Source organism: Panicum virgatum, chromosome 7N, assembly GCF_016808335.1.
Source record: "Panicum virgatum strain AP13 chromosome 7N, P.virgatum_v5, whole genome shotgun sequence".
NCBI classification, from domain to species: domain Eukaryota; kingdom Viridiplantae; phylum Streptophyta; class Magnoliopsida; order Poales; family Poaceae; genus Panicum; species Panicum virgatum.
The window spans coordinates 47,638,474-47,658,479 of record NC_053151.1 but is presented as its reverse complement, the minus strand read 5'-3'; the positions used below and the strand labels follow the sequence as shown (position 1 = coordinate 47,658,479).

The following is a 20,006-nucleotide window of genomic DNA, read 5'->3' as shown; positions in this document are numbered from 1 at the left end:
GCCGTTTTTGCCCAGAAAAGGCGCATGTGCTTTGCCAAGCAAAGCTGTTTGAAGTTTCTTAGCTGGGGTGTGTTTAGTTAGTGAAAAAATTTGGGTTTTGATACCGTAGTACATTTCGTTGTTACTTGACAAATAATATCTAATTATAGATTAATTAGGTTTAAAAGATTCGGCTCGTGCTAATCAGTTAGACTATGTAATTAGTTATTTTTTAACTACATTTAATATTTTATGCATGTGTCCAAAGATTCGATACGACAGATACTGTAGCAGTTTTTTTTTTCAACTAAACGCACCCTTGATCGTTGTTGCGATCATGTCCGGTCGCACTCACAGTAGAGTTAGATAGAGGATCGCAGGAATCGGATGCCCACGTACGTAAAGTTTATTCCCACTGTGGCCCGTGGACGGATGATGAGGCGACGTTTTTCTCTCCGGCTGTGTTTAGATCCCTAAAATAGTGGCAAAAAAATTTATATTGGACACTGTAGTATAATGTAGCATTTTTCGTTTGTTTTTTTGTAATTGTTGTCCTACCATGACCTAACTAGGCTCAAAAAATTCGTCTCGTCGTGTACATCAAAACTGTGTAATTAATTTTTTTATTTATCTATATTTAATGCTCCATGTATGAGGTAAAAAATTTGATGTAATAGGTGAACAGTAAAAATTGGAGAGAAAAATTTTAGAACTAAACACAGCCTCTCTTTTTTTTCGCGTGAGAGGAGGGAGGGAAGGGAATGATCGAAGCGACATCTGCACGAACATAGCGGTTGCCACTAGCACGCGGGCCCCGCCAACTCGTCGCGAAGGAGGAATGTTGTGCAGCGGGAGCTGGGCTGCTGGGGGGGAACCCAACCCCACTGCTGCAGGTTAGCAAGCAGTCACGGACTCGCGGTCACGGGCGCCATGCCGCCGTGCTGCGCTGCAGGCCCATGGTTCACACGGATCTTGGGGAACGCTAGCCTTGCTGCCCAATTACTGACCCCAGAACGCTAGTGAGGCTGTCTCCAAGGGCGGACGCATCCCGCGACCCAAACTCAAAATACGTCGCGCACAGTGCATTTAGCTACCAAAATCGCTCTCCAATGGAGCAGGCAAACGAGCGACACATTTTGGGTTCGAGTAGGAGCGCAACGCAAAAATGCGTCCTCTCTTCGCCCTTCTGCGTCTCCACCCAGGCATCGGGCCCACCGGTCCGCGTGCTGACGGCCGCCGGTGCACCGCCATGGCCGCCTCCCACCGCGGCTTTGCGTCCTCGCCGCCGCTGCTCCTTTGCCGTTGCTCGAAGCCGCCGCTCGCCGCCGCTGACCGGCCGCCACGCGCTGGCCCGCCCTGCGCCGCCGCACAGGCCGCGGAGCTTGCCCGCCCACGGAGCTCGGCGGGGACCTCTTCGGCCGGTGGGGATAGCGAGAGCGCACGCTTGCGCTAGGGAAGGGCGAGGTTGTGTCTCGCCGCCGCCGCCGCCGGTCGTGCGCTAGAGCTCGGGGGAAGCGGCCAGAGCGCGCGCGGGGCCGGGTCGCGATGGCGCGGCAAGCGCGGGACAAGACCGGCCTGGGCGGCGGCGCGAGTCGGGGAGAGAGGGCGCGGCCACGGACGGCAAGTGCCGGGCGGGACCGGCCGTGGCGGCGAGCTGGCCGGGAGGCATGCGGGGGGAGCTGCTGCTCCATGGCCGCCGCGGCTCTGCTCCTTGGTGCTGTCGGCCATGGGAGAGAGAGCAAAGGAAGGGAGGCACTGGCGCTGCGAGGAAGCCGAGGGCGCGGCGGGTCCGCATCCAGGCGGGTCGCGACGGGGAGCCGCCGGTGCGGCGGGTCAGCGTCGAGGTGGGGCGCGGCGGGGAGCCGCCGGCGCAGCGAGGAGACATGGCGGAGCCGGCGTCCTCTCGCTGTCGAACGCGAGGGAGGGGAGAGAGGGAATGGGTAACGGGGATTTTGGGTAGGCTGTTGGAGAAGATAAAATTTTGGAGAGTGATTTTTTTTCATGTTAATGACCTAAATTATAAAATTTTGGAGATTGATTTTTTTTCATGTTAATGACCTAAATTATAGAATGAGTATCCGATTTGAGTCTCCGCTGTTGGAGATAGCCTGACATTAACTCTCAGAGCTCAGGTGTGCGCGTATGCTCCATTGCTCGATCATGCAGTGCCATGCATACCGCGCCGGTCTCTGGCTGATCCTCTGGCCTGGCCGGTCGACCTGGCCCGGCCCCGCAGTCTCCGAGTAAATGGAGGACGACGACGCGCCATCAATGGAAACGCTAGCGAAGGCTGCAGCGTTAAGCACGTACAGGCACAGCGCCGACCAGGATCAGATGCTGCGAGGATGGCATTGGCAGCTTGGCAACCGAGGGGTATGAGGTATCTCTATCGGCCGTGTTTGGTTGTTGCTTGAGAAAAATTTCATGAAATTTTTTTGTCACTTTGACTACTAATTAGAGGTATTAAATAAAATTTAATTACAAAACAACCTCCACAGCTATGATACTGTAGCAGTTACTACAGCTATTGAGGTCTTTGGCTGTATGATTTGGAGATAATTAGGCGTGATTACTGTAGCATCACTGTAGCCAATCATGATTAAACTTGTCTCATTAGATTAGTTTCGAAAAGTTACACTCATCGATAAAAAAATTTCGCAAATAAACTTCGTTTAGTACTTCATGCATTTTTTTTTTACCAAACACGGCGATCAATGCATGGACATGTCCTTTTCAAAAAAAAAAAAGGAGAGAGCATGGGCATGGGGATGGGCGTGGGCTATTGGCCGGCCGGCAGGTGAGTTGGGCCGAGTTGACCTCGCAAGGAGTTATGGCGTGGCGTGGTGGAGGCTGTGGTAGCCAGTAGCCTTGTAGGGGCACTGCAGCGGCTACCGGGCTATGCTATTGCTGGCGACAGCTCCTGCGGCCGGCTGCGACAGCTTAACTGTAAACCAGTTCACGCCTGCTCTCGGTGGTCTGGTCTGCAACACCAGCATAGCGGCAGACTATTTTACTGTACGAAGGCGTTGCTGGCATTCTGAGAATTTCTGATGCTGCATCAAGCCATCCAGTGGCCACACTGAGCGAGAATTGGTTTCAAATTTAAACGGGAAACAAGTCCAAAAGTATATGATGGCTGCATAGGTTAAATTCTATACGGAATAAAAGAATTTCCCTGGAAGTAGTGCAGTTCTTATATGATAGCCACACTGCATTGGGTTCTGTCTTTGTGCATTGGGTTCGTTCTTTGTACGTGTCATCTCTGTCCCAAATTATTAGTTGTTTTAGCTTTTCTAGATTCATAAATTTTATTATGGATTAATGAATCTACATATACATTACGTCTAGATGCATAACAAACCGTATGAATCTAAACAAGCCAAAATGACTAATAATTTATAAAGAAGGGAGCAGCTCCCAGCAATACAAGTTATTCCAACGGATTCAGCTTGGTGTGCTCTCAACAGCTACGCTACTGGCTGTTAATCCTACAGGCTACGCTATGTATGTACCGCTGGATGCAACAGCTTAACTGTCAAACAGTTCACGCCTGGACTCGGTGGCCTGGCGATCTGGTCTGCAGCAGCAAATGGCTTCACTGTGAACTGCTGCTGATATTCTGACAAGCGCCCTGTTTGGTTTGAAGTAGCTCAAAAATTTTGACCAATAATTAGGAGTACTAAATAAAGGTAATTTACAAAACTAACTCCACAATCCTGCGCTACTTCGCGAGACGAACCTAATGAGGCCTTTGACCGCAAGATTAGAAGATGGTTACCGTAGCATCACTGTAACCAATTATCGATTAATTACTATCATTAGATTCGTCGTGAAAAGGTTTTGCAAATAAACTTCGTTTAGTACTCCATACATGTGACATTCTTTTCTCGAGAATCGTGTGCGATAGGTATGATAGGGAAACCAAACACGGCCAAGGCATCCAATGACCACACTGAGCAGATTTTATAGTTCCACCAGAACAAAAGGGAGCAATAAAATGTGTGCCTACACTAGCAGATTCAAGCTTTGAAAGTTTGAAGCTCTCGGCGCCGAGCGGATTCAGTTTGATCTGCCCTGACAGTATCTGCCATCATAAATCCTCATGACAACTTGAGAAAGTGCATGTGCATAAACAAAAGGCGAACCTGTACTGGAATATTGGATGAACTTAATATCTGCTATATCCTATGATTCTGTCATATATAACATACAGAGGCGATATTTTATTCAGCTCTACAGCTACCCCGAATTACAATGGATTTATTACCAAGGGTATTCCGGAATTTTTTTGTACAGTTTGACTACATGCTCGCTCACTTGGATAGGGCAAAATTCTGCTACCCGTCTAAGCAAAGACACCTTAATTGACAGAAGTGCAAATAGACTGCTGAGAATAGAGACCATTTATGGGGTTCATGAATGGCTGTGGCCTCCTTCGACGTTTTAAAACCACTGTAAATCCCTCTGTATCCTTAAGACCTTTAGGCACCTCCATGGCTTTCTGTTGTTTATCAGAATCTTGCCGACCAGATGCGTTCTTGCTTATGTTGCTGCTCTGTTCATTACTGGCTTCATCTGAACCACTGGGTTTTCTGTCTGGTACAGCAGCAGTGGAACCTAAACTATCATGCACCGACTTCACAATGAAACTGAGCAAAATTTGCCTTGCAAGTTCTGTTTTGTACGAGTTTCTTACGACGTCTTTCCCTCTGTTTTCCTTTCCTTTACCTGAAACAACTTTCTCAACTTGACTTGCCTTTTCTGTGGTGGACGTTTCAGCCTTTACTTCATCTGTGATCTGTGAAACCACATCCTGGTCAGAATCAGTCACAGGATTAGCAGGACCGGGTTCGCTGTCAGCCACATTAGATTGTTGAACAGCTTTTCCAGGCACAAACTCAGCAGCATGGGGATTCATGGTCGTGGGGGAGTAGCTACCTCTTACAACAGTGCTCTGGCTGTGTGTGTAACCTTGTTTCCTTTGGAAAGAATGCCCAGTACGATAGTACAAGGTGGACCGTGGACCACGAGGCACTCTAGTATCAATGGCATGAGGGAGAATCTCCATTGCTTGGCTTGGTATTGCCTGAAGGACAGCACTAGCATCATATATTGCCACTGTGCTGTATGGGTGTGACATTGATAAAAGTGATCCCGGGTTGAATGGAGGTGCTGAAGCAGACAGTTTGCTTCCAGATGCTTTCTTAAGTTCTGAGGGGCTATCATCGCTGTTGCTGTCAGGAGGTGTTTCTTGGTGATCAATTCCATCTGGCTGACTTGAAAGAACATCTTTGCTGCTATCGTCATTTGCCTTTTCCTTCTCTTCTGTAAATTTTCTGTCCTCTTCCTCGGACGACAGTGTTAGATCAGCATCATTTTTGTTATCTTCCTCCTTTTCTTCCTTCTTCTCCAAAATTGGCTTCAATACCGTGCCAGGGGGCGAAACAGCCACATCTTTGTATGATACAAACTTGGAAGCAATGCTAGTTAGCCTGTTAATTCCTGTGGGTTTTGCATGCTGTTCTGGTTTAGCCGTAGTATTGCAAGACTTCTCTTCAACAATGTTGGTATCCCCATTCAACTTGTCGGTTTTTAAAAAGCTACCAAAGGAGAGTTGGTTAGGAGCACTTGTAGCATCTTCTTTGTCTCCCTTTGTTTGCGGCTTGAAACCACTCCTATAAACAGAACCTGTATGACCATCTTCGAAGCGATCAACCATTAATTTCGTGAGAGCTGGCTTCCTGCGACTGCTTTTCTTCCTTACATTTGCAGATCGCCCTCTCAAACTAGCTGCTTGCCACCCTTCATCAGAATATTCTTCAGGTGATAAAACATCAGATTGCTTCTGCTCATCATGGGCAGCGTAATTTTCTTCTAATACAACAGGAGGATGCGCATCCAGTTTTTGTTCTTGAAATACATCTTTGGTTGCTTCAAGAGGAGATACTGAATCATGCTGGAAGTTCTCCTTTTCTTCAACTGATTCACCATGTTGGGCTCTGATATTATTCTGCATTTAATACTATATGTCATGAAAAGGAAAGTAAGAGGTAACAGGGGACCAGAAAGAGGCTCACATAATGCTTTGCACAACACCACCACCTTTAAGTTTACACAAGAAATGTAGAATAAAATTTTCCCCTTGGTACTTCATGGATTAACATAAGAAAAATGAGAATGCATAATGTTTTTTTTTCTCTCGAACAGAATGCATATTGTTTGCTTTCAAAAAGGACAAAGGATATTTGAAGGCATAAAAATATACATGGTGTTTAATGATGAACGCTTGTCATAAACAACAAAACTTAAATTGTATCCATGAAAACTGTTTAAACATCTAAATGATTATATAACGACTGTTTCAGAGTTCGTGTTCCAAAAATGTCATCTGAACGTCTAGGAAATGGCCTGACTAAACCCAACTCACGACACTATTGATTGATTTGATTCCATAAACTGGATATGCTTACAGCCTAAGAACTAGTTCATATATAGCACCCGGTATGAAAAATATTGTTGCAATACTATTCTCATATATATTTATCATGGATGATGACTGCATCACAGCAGATGTGCACCTATCTCTCTTCTCTATCAAGTAAGCATTCTTTAAGAATGGAATTTTTTGAAAAAAGTAGACACATATCTATTCCAATTATCTTTTAAAAATGACAGGTCTTGAAAAAACGAAAAATGCATTATAATCACCTTTGCACGCCTGCACTTCCTTTGCATATCCCTCTGTTTTCTTTCTTGGTCTGGACTTATGAAGTCAAGAAGATCTGATACGCTGGAAAGATAGATGTTTCAATCTAAATCAAAATATTTTACAATTGAGAATTCACAGCTTAATCTTAGTTCCATACCTAAGATGTCCTTTACTTGCAATAGATGAATCAGGTTTTGGCATTCCTCTTCGAGCGGCCTCTTGTTGTTCTAATGCTTTTGACTCGAAATACTCTAGCCATGCAGCAGCATCCTGCAACAACAAATAATGAGCTAATTTAAGAGAACACCAGAATATATGGCCTCTATTGTTGCACATTGTGAGAAAAAGAACCTGAGTTCGGAGGTCATCTTGCCCTAGTTTCTCCTGAAGGATTTGCAAGGTGGTTTGTTCATGTTGCACACTTAAGGAGTATGCGTCCATCATCGAAAGGGCTATGGCTATGGCATGGTAGCTTGCAGCAGTCTGATTGATTGAAGAAGTGCTTGTTAGTTCATACATAACAGTAAGTAATTCAATCACTGGAATGTAATGTAAGCAATATAGTTTCAAACTTTTAAAAGAAATAACAATAATGTAAGCAATATAGTTTCAAACTTGGAGCACAGAATACTATTAAGAGTTTTATACTGACAAACGTGAACATATATTACTGAGGCACCTTTGAGGGTGAGTAATAAAGAACATATTGTTTGTTGATTGCTGAAAGGTGAAAGTTATATCAAAGTTAGTTGGGACATCCACTGTATGCCCATTAGTAATAGGATAATTCAAATATACTAGAGGTGTCTCACATGTAATGTTATAAGACATACATTACACCCCTTGCAAGTAATTCTGGAAGAATATTGATGCAGTAGTTTCTTCTAGTAATGTAGTTAAGACATATTACTACATATATATGAATAGTTGAATCGTTTGAGTGAAGATTGGAATTTGATATACATCAAACATTTCCTTGAAACCCTGATTACTGTTAATGTGAAATCCCTTTGATAAACTCATGAGAACATGGTAAGCATGGAATGCCCAAATTTACATCAAGTGCTAAGATTGAAAAAAAAGGAACAAAATCTAGCTTATTTTACCTGGATGTGATCAGCTCCTAGCAATCTCTTGTTGCACTTCAGGGCTTCATGCAAGTACCGAAGAGCAACATGGACATTTCCCATGCCTTCTTCCATCATAGCCACATTTATGTAGGTGGCAGCTGAATTTGGGTGTGAAAGCCCACACGAAAACTGGAGCAGATATAGTGCACGGTTGACATACCTTCAAGAGGAAGGTACAATTAGGTATGGAAGCATACATTGCCACTAGAGCAGAAAGCTGCAGGGGTCATTTTAGTATGTATGCTGGCTTAATGCATATGATGGCTAGATATAAACTAGCATGATGGTAGACTGGTTTAAACTAATGCCATCAAGTTATCTTTCATGCTTCGTCAAAGAAGCACATATAACCACACTTACTTTAGAGCCATTTCAATGTGTTGCAGTCGGTAGTAGAAGACAGATAAATCACCATAACTCTTCATAGTTTCTGGATGATCAAGACCAAGTTCCCTTTCATTGATATCAAGTGCCTTTTGCTGATATATAGTTGCCTATCAAGAAATAAAAGTTAATGAAAATCCAAAGTTGATCGAAGAAGATTGCTGTAGCTGCTATCAAGAACAAACTTCACAGCTACTGTTGTGCTTTTTTAAAGCAAAAAATGGTTTAAGTAAACTTGCACATCCAGCAGATAGAACACGAAGAAACTACAACAAATTCATCTTTTTACCTGATTAAAATCTCCAGTATGATAAAGCACGACAGCAAGAAGGCTGTATGCATTAGCAGTCAGTCGATGGTATGGACCACAAACAGCTATAATTTTGGACAAGGCCTTCAACAAGAAGAGAAAAAACACAGATTTAGTAAACAACATGCAGACATGATTTTAGCACAGCAGTTAATGATGGAAAAAGACACAAAGGTTGACTGTATATGTACCTTTGTTCCATAGCTGACAGCATCGTCTAGTTTTCCTTTATCCAATGCCACCTTCGATGATTCCAGCAAGTTTCGACCATCAATTGAGGAGTAGACCACATGCTAAAACAGAAGGCACACAAAAAATCTAATAAAAAACCATAACCAAGAAACAGACAATATATAGTTTCCTAAGTATCAGTAATATACTACCTTGCATACAGGAACAATGCTGATAATGTCATACTTGTCGAATGGGTTAGGGCTATTCATATTATAATCTTTTGCAACCAACTCTAGTCCAACCTGAGCAACAAACCATATCAGTGCCTGTTTAGATAACAGAACTGTGAACATTCCCATAATTAACTTCACTAAACATACCTTGCTGCAAAGCCCTCTCAGAATGATAAATTTTCGCAGGTGTGCAAATTCATCTTTCAGTTTCCAGCTGAATCTTTTTGAAAGGAAGCTCTCTACCCATTTCAATCGCAAATTATGCTCGATATGTGCATCTGTATCAGCACCATTTTCAAGTCTGGGGGATCCTAGTAATATGTTTAGAGTCTCAGCTATAGCTGCAGACAAGTTTTGCATGTCATCAACAGCAGCAATAACAGCTCTGACGATGTGCTTAAACGACCTAATGACCATTTCATGAATGCATATAGACTGGATATGTGGGAGCTTCTCTGCTAGCTCTACCTGATTAATTTAGAGAAAGAACGTCAGATTTTTATCCAACTTTGTGCAAACATGGTATTAAAAGCAATCATACATAAAATTTACACCCACCACACGACCCAAGGAGGACATGTTAAGTCCCCTTGTATGCATGAAATCTGTCATGGTTCTTCCATCCACCGGAGAAAGTTCAAGGGATGCAAAATCAGACACCTGTGCAAATTGCATTCCAAAAGAAAACAAATTAAGCATTATGGGAGTTAAAAAACAATTAAGTCTCAAGACCATATATGCTTGACTACCTTAAAGTATCAGTAACCTAACTCAACCCGTACCATAGCAAGAGTTTTCTATGAGGTAATTAAAGCACAAATCAGGATAAGATAATTGAAGTATGGAATGTTGATACAAGGCTTACCAGCTTTGGGAGTGCAGTATCATCATAGAAATTGTGGGCCATCTCTGTGAGTTCTTCAAGGGACTGGATCACGAAATAATAAAATTAGAAAACAAAACATCAAAAAGTTCACCAATATTCCCATAGTGATATCTTGTATTGCAACATAACAGACTTCGATATAGACTTCTGACAAAAATCCAGTACTGCAATTAATTGCTTGCTATGTTTATCCAAAGTGAAATAGCATTAGAAGGCTCATCAGAACATAAGTAAACTTTCATATCAGAAGATATCGATTGAGAGTGTTCAAAAACTCTAGTATAACTGGCTTTCAAATTATTCAAATGGCTTACAAAATTTAAAACAACTCTGTGAACTTGCCTACTTTTTTGCTGTAGATATTATAATAGTAGAAAAGAAATAATGTACAAGCATTTTTTTTCTCGAACACGCAGGAGAACTGCGTATCATTGTATTGATAGAAGAAGAAAAGAGTCATACATAGACCCACACACACACCACACACCCCCTTGACAGACCTAGTATCTTATCACCTGTTACATACTGAACAACGACCAGCTAAAGCACCAGCTAACTACCCTCTCCCATAGCAGAAAGCAGGGAGAGGTCCCTAGCTCCCGCTAAACTCCACAACTGCGCTTCATCCATGGCCAAGATAACAGCAGTAAATGTACAAGCATTTTAAACTTTAGAGAGAAGTTATTAGCAAATCAGAAAGTGTACTTCTAGCCATCTTAAAACAGAATTTCTAAGAGAGTGAACTTGCATAATTAAATCACCTTTTCATGAAGGCCAGCTCCCAAACTCTTCAACCGAAAGAAAGCATCCTCTGACATTAGCTTGCTTATATCAGCCCCCTTAATCGTTTCATCAACAGCTATCTTATCTGATTCTAGAATACCATTCATTGGTGAGCAATTACTGTTAGGTTCTTCCTTCTCAGAACCAGAACCTTCAATGCTGCATTCTTTCTTTTTTATTTTCCTTAATTGTTCAAAATGCTTTCCAAGACCTTTGACAGCTGGTTCTTTGTCAGCCTTTATTTTGTTTCCCTTACCATTATCAGACGTTGGAGAATCCTTTTTCTGCAAGTGCTGCAGCCAGGAGGACCCAAGTTCCCATCTGATAATTCTAGGATTTTTGTTAGGCATGCTATCCATCTTTCTCAAGCTGTCCTCAAGTACTGTGCGTGCCAGTTTCCGTGCAGGATTACTAGCATGAGATCTTGGGCTCGGATACTGGTTACCAACAGCTGTTTCTGGATTGATAATTCTCGGGAGCGGTATTCTTAGACTGAAACGAAAAGAGAAAAGGTGTTGTTAATAGAGCCTTTTTCCATGTGAACAAAAACTGTATTAAAGCAAGGCATTTCACTAATGATGAGAAAACATATCATGATAAGATATTGAACCTATTACTAAGCAAGTAAAATTACATGAGTACATATCAAACCTGTTAACATTCAAGGCATTTGAACCTCCATCCGGATGGTCATGCACATCAATGTTCAGCACTCCATCAAGATTATCAGAGGTATCATAGGTTTGTTTAACATCATTACTATCCTTTGCGCGTTCAGAAACCTTCACAGTTGCTGTATATCCACAATGCTTGACAATCACCACTCCTAGCATTGAAGAATCCTGGATAGGAATTACATGTTATGGGAAATTAGCTTATAATTTCAAACATAGAAAATGAGATATGATAAAAGTGGAAAGTGAGAGAAATCACCTTAACAACAACACTTTCATCAGAAGTCAAACCTTTCAGAATATTTCTCTGTGTGATATCCATAGCACCCGTTGGACAGAAGGCAACACCATCAACCTTGTCCTCCAGCTTCAGACTAGCATCAGCCCCATCCTTCTTCACAGTTATATGCATGTCCCCAACACGTTCCTCAAATGTGTTTGAACCATGCATATTACTATGCGCACCAGTTGAGTTCATAGACTGATTAACGAGTCGCCTTATTGTTGATGCAGCTCTAAAAATTGCTGTATCTACAAACAGATTGTGTAAAAGAAAAGCTTTCCGGTCCCGGATCACCCGCTCTTCCTCAGTTTTGCATGGCATTCTTGCCAAAACAGAAAAGTCTTTTGACCATCGTCTGCGGTCAAATTTTCCGTCGCGTCCAGTGCCACCCCCATTACCACCCCAATTCTCATCCTCGACTGGCAGTGCTGGACACTTTGTAGCAGGGTCAACATATATTGGAGGAATAAGCCATGTGTTTGCACGGAATCCATACGGCAAATTCCCAAACTGCAGATGCAGAAAAGGTCATCTCAACAAAAGTTCATGAACCACATCACTCTATTCAATCTTCAGTACAAGAAAATAAAAACAACTGGAAAGCATATTCACTATTACAACCTTGTTGTGATCCACAAAAGCTTTCATTAATGCTTCATATGCCTGTGGAAAATGAATAATACCCGGCACTTAGAGCAGTCAATGCATTATCAAAATGGATAAGAACAGGAAGGAAAGTGAGCTAAGAACAGAAGATAGGGATCGAAGATTAGGATTCAAGGTCACTAACATTTGCAAACGCATTGCTGAGCTGCTGCAGTAGGTCCACCAGGGAGTGGCTTACGTTGTGCGGCTTCCCTGCGAAATAGAAACCCTTTACTGAAGCAACTACATGCAGAAGCTTCCCGTTGCAAACCTTCACCTGGACACAAATGAACTCCATAAGGCGTATGCTGATACCCACATGCTTAAGTTGGTTATTTCAACTCCAAAGCCCCAATTAAACTTTGCTAGTGCGTTCAGTAGTGTGCGTGAGAACTCACCTCGATTTCGAAGTAATCGCCTTCCTGAGAAGCGCCATTCGCCTCCTTCCTCCTGATAACTGCAGAAACGAAGCAGACACCTCGCGTCAGATTAAGAGAGCGCAGGCCAAATGTGAATGGAATGCTTCACCGGGGGCAGTGAGGAGCCTTACAGTGGACGGGCGGGGTGAGGTGGGCGAAGGAGAAGAAGTCGTAGAACTCCCCCAGCTTCGGCGGCGGGCGGATGGCCGCCATGTCGTGCGCCTCCGATATCGGCGGCGCGCCCTCGACCGTGCTGCCGCCGCCATTGGCCCCAGTCGAGGCGGGCGCGGGCGCGGGCGGGGAGGGCGGCGTCGCGGGGCGCCCGTGCCTGGACGACTTGTGCTTGGCGGCGCCGTCCCGGGGCTTGGCGAACGCGGTGGTGCAGGCGACGATGTCCAGCAGACGGCGGACGTGCGCCACCGCCTGCTCCTCCGTCGCGTACTCCTCTGCAAACAAGCCGGTGGGCTCAATTAGAATTGAAAGGCCCAATTGAATGATTGTGCCGTGCCCGCGAGTTGCCGGACCTGTACTTGGGCCCCAACTCTACATTAGGAGCCCAATGGAAAGATATCAACTTCTTTTTTTCTTCTTATTATTGGAAGGAGGAAGATGCTTCGTTCTCTCTAAAAAAACTCACAAAATTATTTCAGTTCCCTAAAAAACAAAAAAAATCAAAACAAAAGGTAAACCGAACTCTCATTTCGCGACTGCCTTGTCCATGCATAGAGTTAGGGTTTAGAATTGGTAAACTAAATTCAGTCAAATTTTGAGAACCAGTATTCTGTCACGAAATTAAGGAATGTAACCGGCACTGGTTGTTACCAACAAATCAGAACAACTATTCAGTCAAATTTTGAATGCCGGTCTAGTGATCTGACACAGTGCAAGACCCAATTAACATCACGCTAACGACGTTCCCAGAAGAGTCAACGGGTTAGGAATATCACACATCACTAGGGCGTGGCTCTGACAACTAATGGCAGTGCCTACTGAGAACCTGAACACCTAAAAATACCCGTGGAGTTAACCAAGCACCCACCGCAGATTCCAAGAGGCGTCGCTTTGTCCCGTACCAGCCAGCGCGGGACAACAACTAGGACATCAGACTCTTGGAGTGCAGAGATTGGCAACAAGCTACTGCAACTTGCGTAACAACGCCATTGTTTCGTTGTTGATACCGTCACGGTGGAATGAGACGGGGGTCACGTTTCTATCTATGCACGTCCCTCTCACATAGTCACATTCAAAGACTATTGCTAGTTGGTAGCCTAAAAATCGCTAACCGAAGTTCTACCAGAATTTCACCTTCATCGTTGCTGTTCTTGGACAAGACGCTTTGCAATCAGTTCACAAAAATCCTAAGTGAGCAGATCACCTTGTCAAGTTTTAATTTGACAGTGGAAAAAAGATAACCGATTCCTGTGGCCTTTGGATCCATGTGCTTGGATCCAAAGATATTTTCGTTTGTAAACTCATGCCGACATGAATTGATCCATGTGCTTGGATCGATTGATCCAGCATCTGTGATCTTCACATATGTGTTTGGCCTAACCAGATTCCTGTGGCCTTTGGGTTGTTGTGTTGCTTTCGGTCGGCAATTTCTTTTTTACTGCTACCCAGTTTGACAATCACCACCGCAATCAGCTTATTGAACAGAAACCTATCATTTGGTTCTGTCTCAAACCAGAGAAGAACAGTCGATTTTCTCTTATGAAAAGAAAACAAGATGTGAACCGAATGAGGTAGAAATAAAATTGAATGAGATGAAAAAAATAAAATAACCTAACTTTTTTTCCCAATAATAACCTTACATTATGTATACTCCCCACATACACAACTCATACTACTAGTGAGCCTTTTAGTAGTATACAACAGTATTGCGTGCAGTAAAAAAAACTACCAAAATACTTGCCACTTTCCGACGCCACACGCGGGACTGCTCTCTGATTAAACTAAGCATGAGCACTAGTACTGTGCTGCTATTTTTTTTTCTACCAAGCGTGACGACGACGTCTCAATCAGACTGAGCAATCAACTTCCCCGTGCTGGATGACTAATCAATCGCTAATACAAGCATCCCAGCAGATCCCCATTCTCCAATCCAACTACCATATCAGGAGAGTTTATATAAAAAATTGTGCTCCAGCAAATCTCCTATGCCTTTCATTTTTCCTAATAATTATTAGGACAAATCAATAATACACCCAACTCTACTGAAATAAAGGTAACTTAGGAGATGCTCTAACTAAACCGGTCCGTCGAACCCACGGGGTCCTAATTCTCGCCGAATAACAAAAGAAAAAGATCCGGTCAGAATCATATGGGCGCGACCTGCAAGTCCGACGAGCCTGGATTTTCCTACACACATGGAGCGACCGCGCCGGGCACGTTCCGTGGAAAGTCGCGCGCAATGCCGCCGCCGCCGCCGCCGCCGTACTCAGCGGCCACAGAAACATGGGTGCGATGACGCGCCACGGAAAGAGACACGAGAAGCACATGCGCATAGGCAGGAGGCAAGAAACCGGCGCTGGGAAATGTTGGCCGCCGCCGCCGCCACCACCAGCGCGGCCGTCCCATCCATCACAGGGCGCGGCAACACGAGCAGAGACTCCCTGCCGTCTGGAGCTCCGAATCCCCGGGCAGCCGGTGCCGAGAGGGGCAGACGTCAGGGGCACGACGCGCGGCTGGTAACCGAGTGCAGGAGGCACTGGGATCAGAAAGAGCCCGAGACCGGACGCACTGAGCTAGCCGGGCTAGCTAGCTGCCTCGGTGTCCAGCATTGACTGACGGGAAGAAGAGAGTGGATCTGAAGAATGGTGGTCACTGGTCAGCATCGACGCCGGCAACTGTCGGGTTTGGAACGTGACGGACGCGCACGACTGGCTCCATTCAAGATGCGTCGTCATGGGCGCGTCGTATCCCGCCGGCCAAGGCGACGCTGGAATGGATTCAGCCGGCCATACCCTAGCTCGATCGGGGTTCAGTGTCGTTGGATGGACGACGACCACGCTTGCCCTTGCTCGTCTCCTGGTCTCTGAATGGCCGGCGGGAACCACGTGTGACGATGGCGACCGAAGCAGTTGCATCCCTTGATCGATCGATCGGTCATTGATGCACGCTTGGACTGGCCTGCAACAGACTAACAGAGGGGTGCACTGTTGGTGCACGTGTACTACCTCCGTCCCAAAAAGACAATTGTTTTTTTTACTCTTACAAACTGCGTTTGACTGCTCGTCTTATTCAATTTTTTTTACAAATATTATCACTTTTGTTATGACTTATTACATCACTAATGATATTTTAATAATATTTTATTTGTCTTATAATATACATAAATTTTTTGAATAAGACGAGCAGTCAAACACAGTTTCTAAGAGTCAAAGAACAACGGTTTTTTTGGGACGGAGGGAGTACTTGCTTCGACAGCCCAGTACGCCCGTTTTCAGTCGTCTGTCAAGCTGCAGCTGCTTGCTCCTTGTACCGAACTACTCACTGATTCCGGGCTTTAGACGATGACACGTCCCCGTCAGCTACCCATCAAGATGAGAATAGGCCGACCCGGCCCTGGCCTTGGACCTGGCCTCATGGCCTCGAGGCCAATTCTAGAAGTCATGGGTCGACCCATTTCTCCTAAATGTTATGGTATTGATGGTCCATTGGGTATTATGGGCCGACCCAAATATTTTTCTATAATTCTAAACCATAAATACTATGAACACTTTTAGAAAAGATAAGATTCAACATTAACATATATCACAATAATATGTTAAGATTGTTAGCAATGCATCAAATTAAACATATTTACTAGTGGTCCATGATTTTAATTTTATCCATTTTCACTTCCAACGTATGATATTCCTCACTATATTTTGAAGTATATAGAATCTAACAACTTACGACCAGTTGTATTTATTCAAAAAAATAAAGAAAATTAATAAATTAAATAAAAAAATTATTAATATAATAAGTGGGTCGACCCATAATACCCATCGGGTCAACAGGTACCGGCCCTATTGACCCATTTTGAAATTTAGAGTCGGCCCCTATAACCCATTGACCCTATTTTTGTGGGTCGGGACCACTACCCAATGGGTCGACCCGACCCATTTCCATCCATAGCTACCCAGCTCACTCGCGTTTGGACACCAAGGTGAAGTGAAGAGCAATGTGAAAGCTCCGGCGACGCCAAACAGCAGCAAAGACAGAAACAAGGAGATAGCAGCACCAGCACTCTAGCAGTGGTGGCGTGCGGGTTCTGCCAGGAGGCACCTACCTTCCACGATCCGGAGCGTGCAGGGCTTGAGCGCCACGATTTCCACGCCGTCCTCCAGCCGCTGCCCGCGCGCCTGCCAAGCAACACATGCGACCACCATGTCAGTCAGGTAGCTAGCCAAGCCAGTCACTCCATGCATTGACGCAACGCAAGCAACCAACTATTTCCACACTAAAATTACCAAACCCTGGTAGATGAATGGATGGATTTTTTCTTTTTCTTTAATGATGACAGGTTGAGGCTCCTATGCAGTAGTGACTCACCCACCGGCGTGTGGGCCCGAGTACCATGGGGCCCACACGTCGGTGAGGGAGATTCTCTGTGCAGTACTGCATTCCGTGGTTGTGATTGCCTACTTGTACTGCGATTGGAATCGGAGAAGGTACTCGATTGGCAGTTAAAACTTAAAAGGGGAGGGCGGCGAACATTACCACATGGGAGAGTGAATAGTTTGTCAGGTGACACGTCTCCACGTTGGACCCCAGCAGCTTCCGCACGTCCAGCACACGGTCCGTGGACATCCCCTGCGAGATCAGAGCAGCAACAAACAACAGCAGAGACGGCATTAGCAAACAAACCACACGCAAACCTCATCTCTCTCTCTCTCTCCTCTTCATGGCAACACTCTTGGTGTTCCCAGTGAAACCAATGGGTGTGCAAACCATTCAGCTGGCAGTGGCACCTGCACTTTGTCAAAGATGCCAAGCCACTGTTCATCTCTTTCCTTTTATGGATGTCCTGTTCTTGTTCCTTTTGAAGTGGCTTTTAGTCTTAAGTGTATGTTCATTCGTGTGTGGGAGAAGGCACAGCACAGCTAATGGAGCCCGGCCGCTGGGCGCACATACCTTGAGTGTCACCTGGGATTCGTAGGGGGTGACGACCGTGACGTCTACCACGCTGGGCACAACTGCACAACACAAGAAACAAAAGCCCCGGTTCATCAGTGTTGTGTTCTCCAGCAGCAGAGGCACGAGATCGAGCAGCAGCGCGTGAAATGAGGGAGCATGCAGAGCCCGCACGGCGGCAGCCCGCGATTCACTCCGCTCTTGCGAACCGCATGACCCAACCGAACGGGGAGCGTTACACCAACAAAAGGAAGTAAAAGGAGCTCAGCTGGATGATAGTAGCAGGCAGCCCTGGTTGGCTGCTATCACCAGCTGAAATGGAACAACAAAAGGAGCTGATGGACGGGACAAGGAGCAATCATGGCATGGAGAAGCGCGGAGCACGAAGCCCCCAATGGAAAAGGGTTCAGCAGCAGCATCAGCAGAGAGCAAGAGACAAAATCCTCCGGTTCAGTACGGAGAAAAGCAAGCGAATAAAGAACAAAGAGGGGATTAAACACTAATAATGGGCTAATTAGCAATCCTTCTCTTTTAGCCTTCGTTTCACATGCAAAGAAGTGAAACTAGAATCGCGCAGCTGGACTGAATGTTCTGAAGAAGAAGAACAAGCAAGCTTCGTTTGTTTCAATTGCCAAGGATTCGCAACGCTGCAGCGTATGCGCGCGTGTCTGTATGCGATGAACAAAGGCGGCTTCGAGTCGACAGAGCACGCGTGGTGATATACCTTTCTCTTCCTTCTTCCTCTTGTCGCCTCTGCCACCGCCCCTGCCCTTGCCACGGCCGGCCTTGGGGGCCATTGGCTTCCCTGCCCTGCCTCGCTCTCAAGCTCCCACCCCCACCCTCCGGCCCGGCGGCGACTGCGCGAATGGCAGCCGATGGCGGAAGGGTTTAAGCCCCCTCCTGCGGCCGCAGAGGAGGAGGAAGGAGATGCAGAGAAAGGGGAGGCGAGAAGGAATGAGGCGGGCGGGGCGGGGTGGGTGTTGCGAGCGGGGGAGAGGATATAGGATGTGAGGCCTGCGTGGTATCTCATCTCAGACCCACGGATTTCAGCGCCATCCTGGCCTCTCGTTCCGGCGCGCCGGTAGCGTCCGATGCGGGGGCCCACGCTGGCAGTCATGGCGACGGGCCCCCAGCTCGCCCTGCGCTGGACCCCGCCTTCTTGGCGGCACGTGCCGCGGCGCTTTTGCGTCGCCGCCGGCCGGCTCGTCGACGGCCGAGGTTGATTCCCCCCGCTGCACTGCAGCCTGCATGCACCGCGCCACAGTGCGGCGTGCTACGAGCCAGCCAGTCTAGCACCAGCGGAGAAAGGGAGAGGGGGCGAGAGCGAGAGGAGACGTGACGGACATCCTTGTTCAACCGAAGCGAGCGGCTGCTTGCAGCAAGCAAGCAAGCTCCCGGATGCGGATGGGTCGGGGTGTGCGAAAGCTCCGTGACCGACTCGTGCGGGAGCGAGGCGGGTCCGGCGCCGGTGCGGCAGCGATTGGACGGCCACGAGAGGTCGAGAGCAGAGGACGGAGCCACGGCGAGCAAGCAAGCAAGCTCCCGGATGCGGATGGGTCGGGGTGTGCGAAAGTTCCGTGACCGACTCGTGCGGGAGCGAGGCGGGTCCGGCGCCGGTGCGGCAGCGATTGGACGGCCACGAGAGGTCGAGAGCAGAGGACGGAGCCACGGCGAGGACAAAGCAGGCACAGCTGGGGCGGCAAGAGGGGACGGGAAGGTGCGCGAGAGGCCTGGACGTGGCTGGCGCGAGGCTGGTGCGTGCGGCCAGATGGCTCGCGCGCACGGGCACGGCCAGACCGCCAGAGGCCGGAGCCGTTCTATTGGGCGTCCCGTTGGCCGGAACGAGGCGGAGACGATGGGCATGGGCTGCGTACGTCTGGCACGACACGAGGGAGACGGTGACAAAACCAGGGGGCATTATTGAATCCCATGCACGACAACGTAAGATGCGCTACGGTCGTTTCGCACTTTGGAGCAGCGACGGTCGAGCTCCTACCACCCGGGGAATGGGGATGTCAAACTGCCAATATTGGAGTGGTTCAGCCGGGTGGAAATAGAATATTCGGGGCAGCGCCATTACGAGCTTGGAGAACGCCGACGGTCCTCCTGAACGGAGGCAAACCCACTGATTTAGGAATACTACTGATCCGTGGTAGTCTCCTACTGTGCACTCCCACTGTACAAAATTATTAGTCATTTTGATTTTTTTATACATTGATTTTGCTATGCATCTATACATGATATATATGTAGATTCATAGAGTAATTAATGTATCTAGA

General features: G+C 46.3%; 1 protein-coding gene across 4 annotated transcripts; it reads right to left on the bottom strand.

Annotated features, from left to right (window-relative positions):
* Window positions 1-4,104: 4,104 nt before the first annotated feature.
* LOC120681554 (protein TSS-like) lies at window positions 4,105-18,743 on the bottom strand. Of its 4 annotated transcripts, none has more exons than XR_005677910.1 (23): window positions 18,452-18,701; window positions 17,728-17,789; window positions 17,314-17,406; window positions 16,883-16,955; window positions 12,741-13,055; window positions 12,589-12,647; window positions 12,336-12,467; window positions 12,167-12,208; window positions 11,522-12,055; window positions 11,240-11,430; window positions 10,567-11,080; window positions 9,785-9,847; window positions 9,478-9,579; window positions 9,067-9,387; window positions 8,896-8,988; window positions 8,704-8,805; window positions 8,492-8,596; window positions 8,179-8,312; window positions 7,795-7,978; window positions 7,040-7,171; window positions 6,846-6,958; window positions 6,688-6,791; window positions 4,105-5,989 (listed from the first exon to the last, which is right to left on the bottom strand). XR_005677910.1 is itself a non-coding variant. In XM_039963075.1 (23 exons), the coding sequence occupies exons 1-23, from the start codon at window positions 18,522-18,524 to the stop codon at window positions 4,340-4,342; spliced, it is 5,169 nt and encodes a 1,722-aa protein (XP_039819009.1). In that variant the 5' UTR covers window positions 18,525-18,743; the 3' UTR covers window positions 4,105-4,339. The 4 variants fall into 4 exon arrangements, 2 of the variants coding, with proteins under 2 accessions (XP_039819009.1, XP_039819008.1); XR_005677911.1 differs by having other exon boundaries at window positions 6,688-6,761; XM_039963075.1 differs by having other exon boundaries at window positions 6,688-6,769; window positions 18,452-18,743.
* Window positions 18,744-20,006: the final 1,263 nt, after the last annotated feature.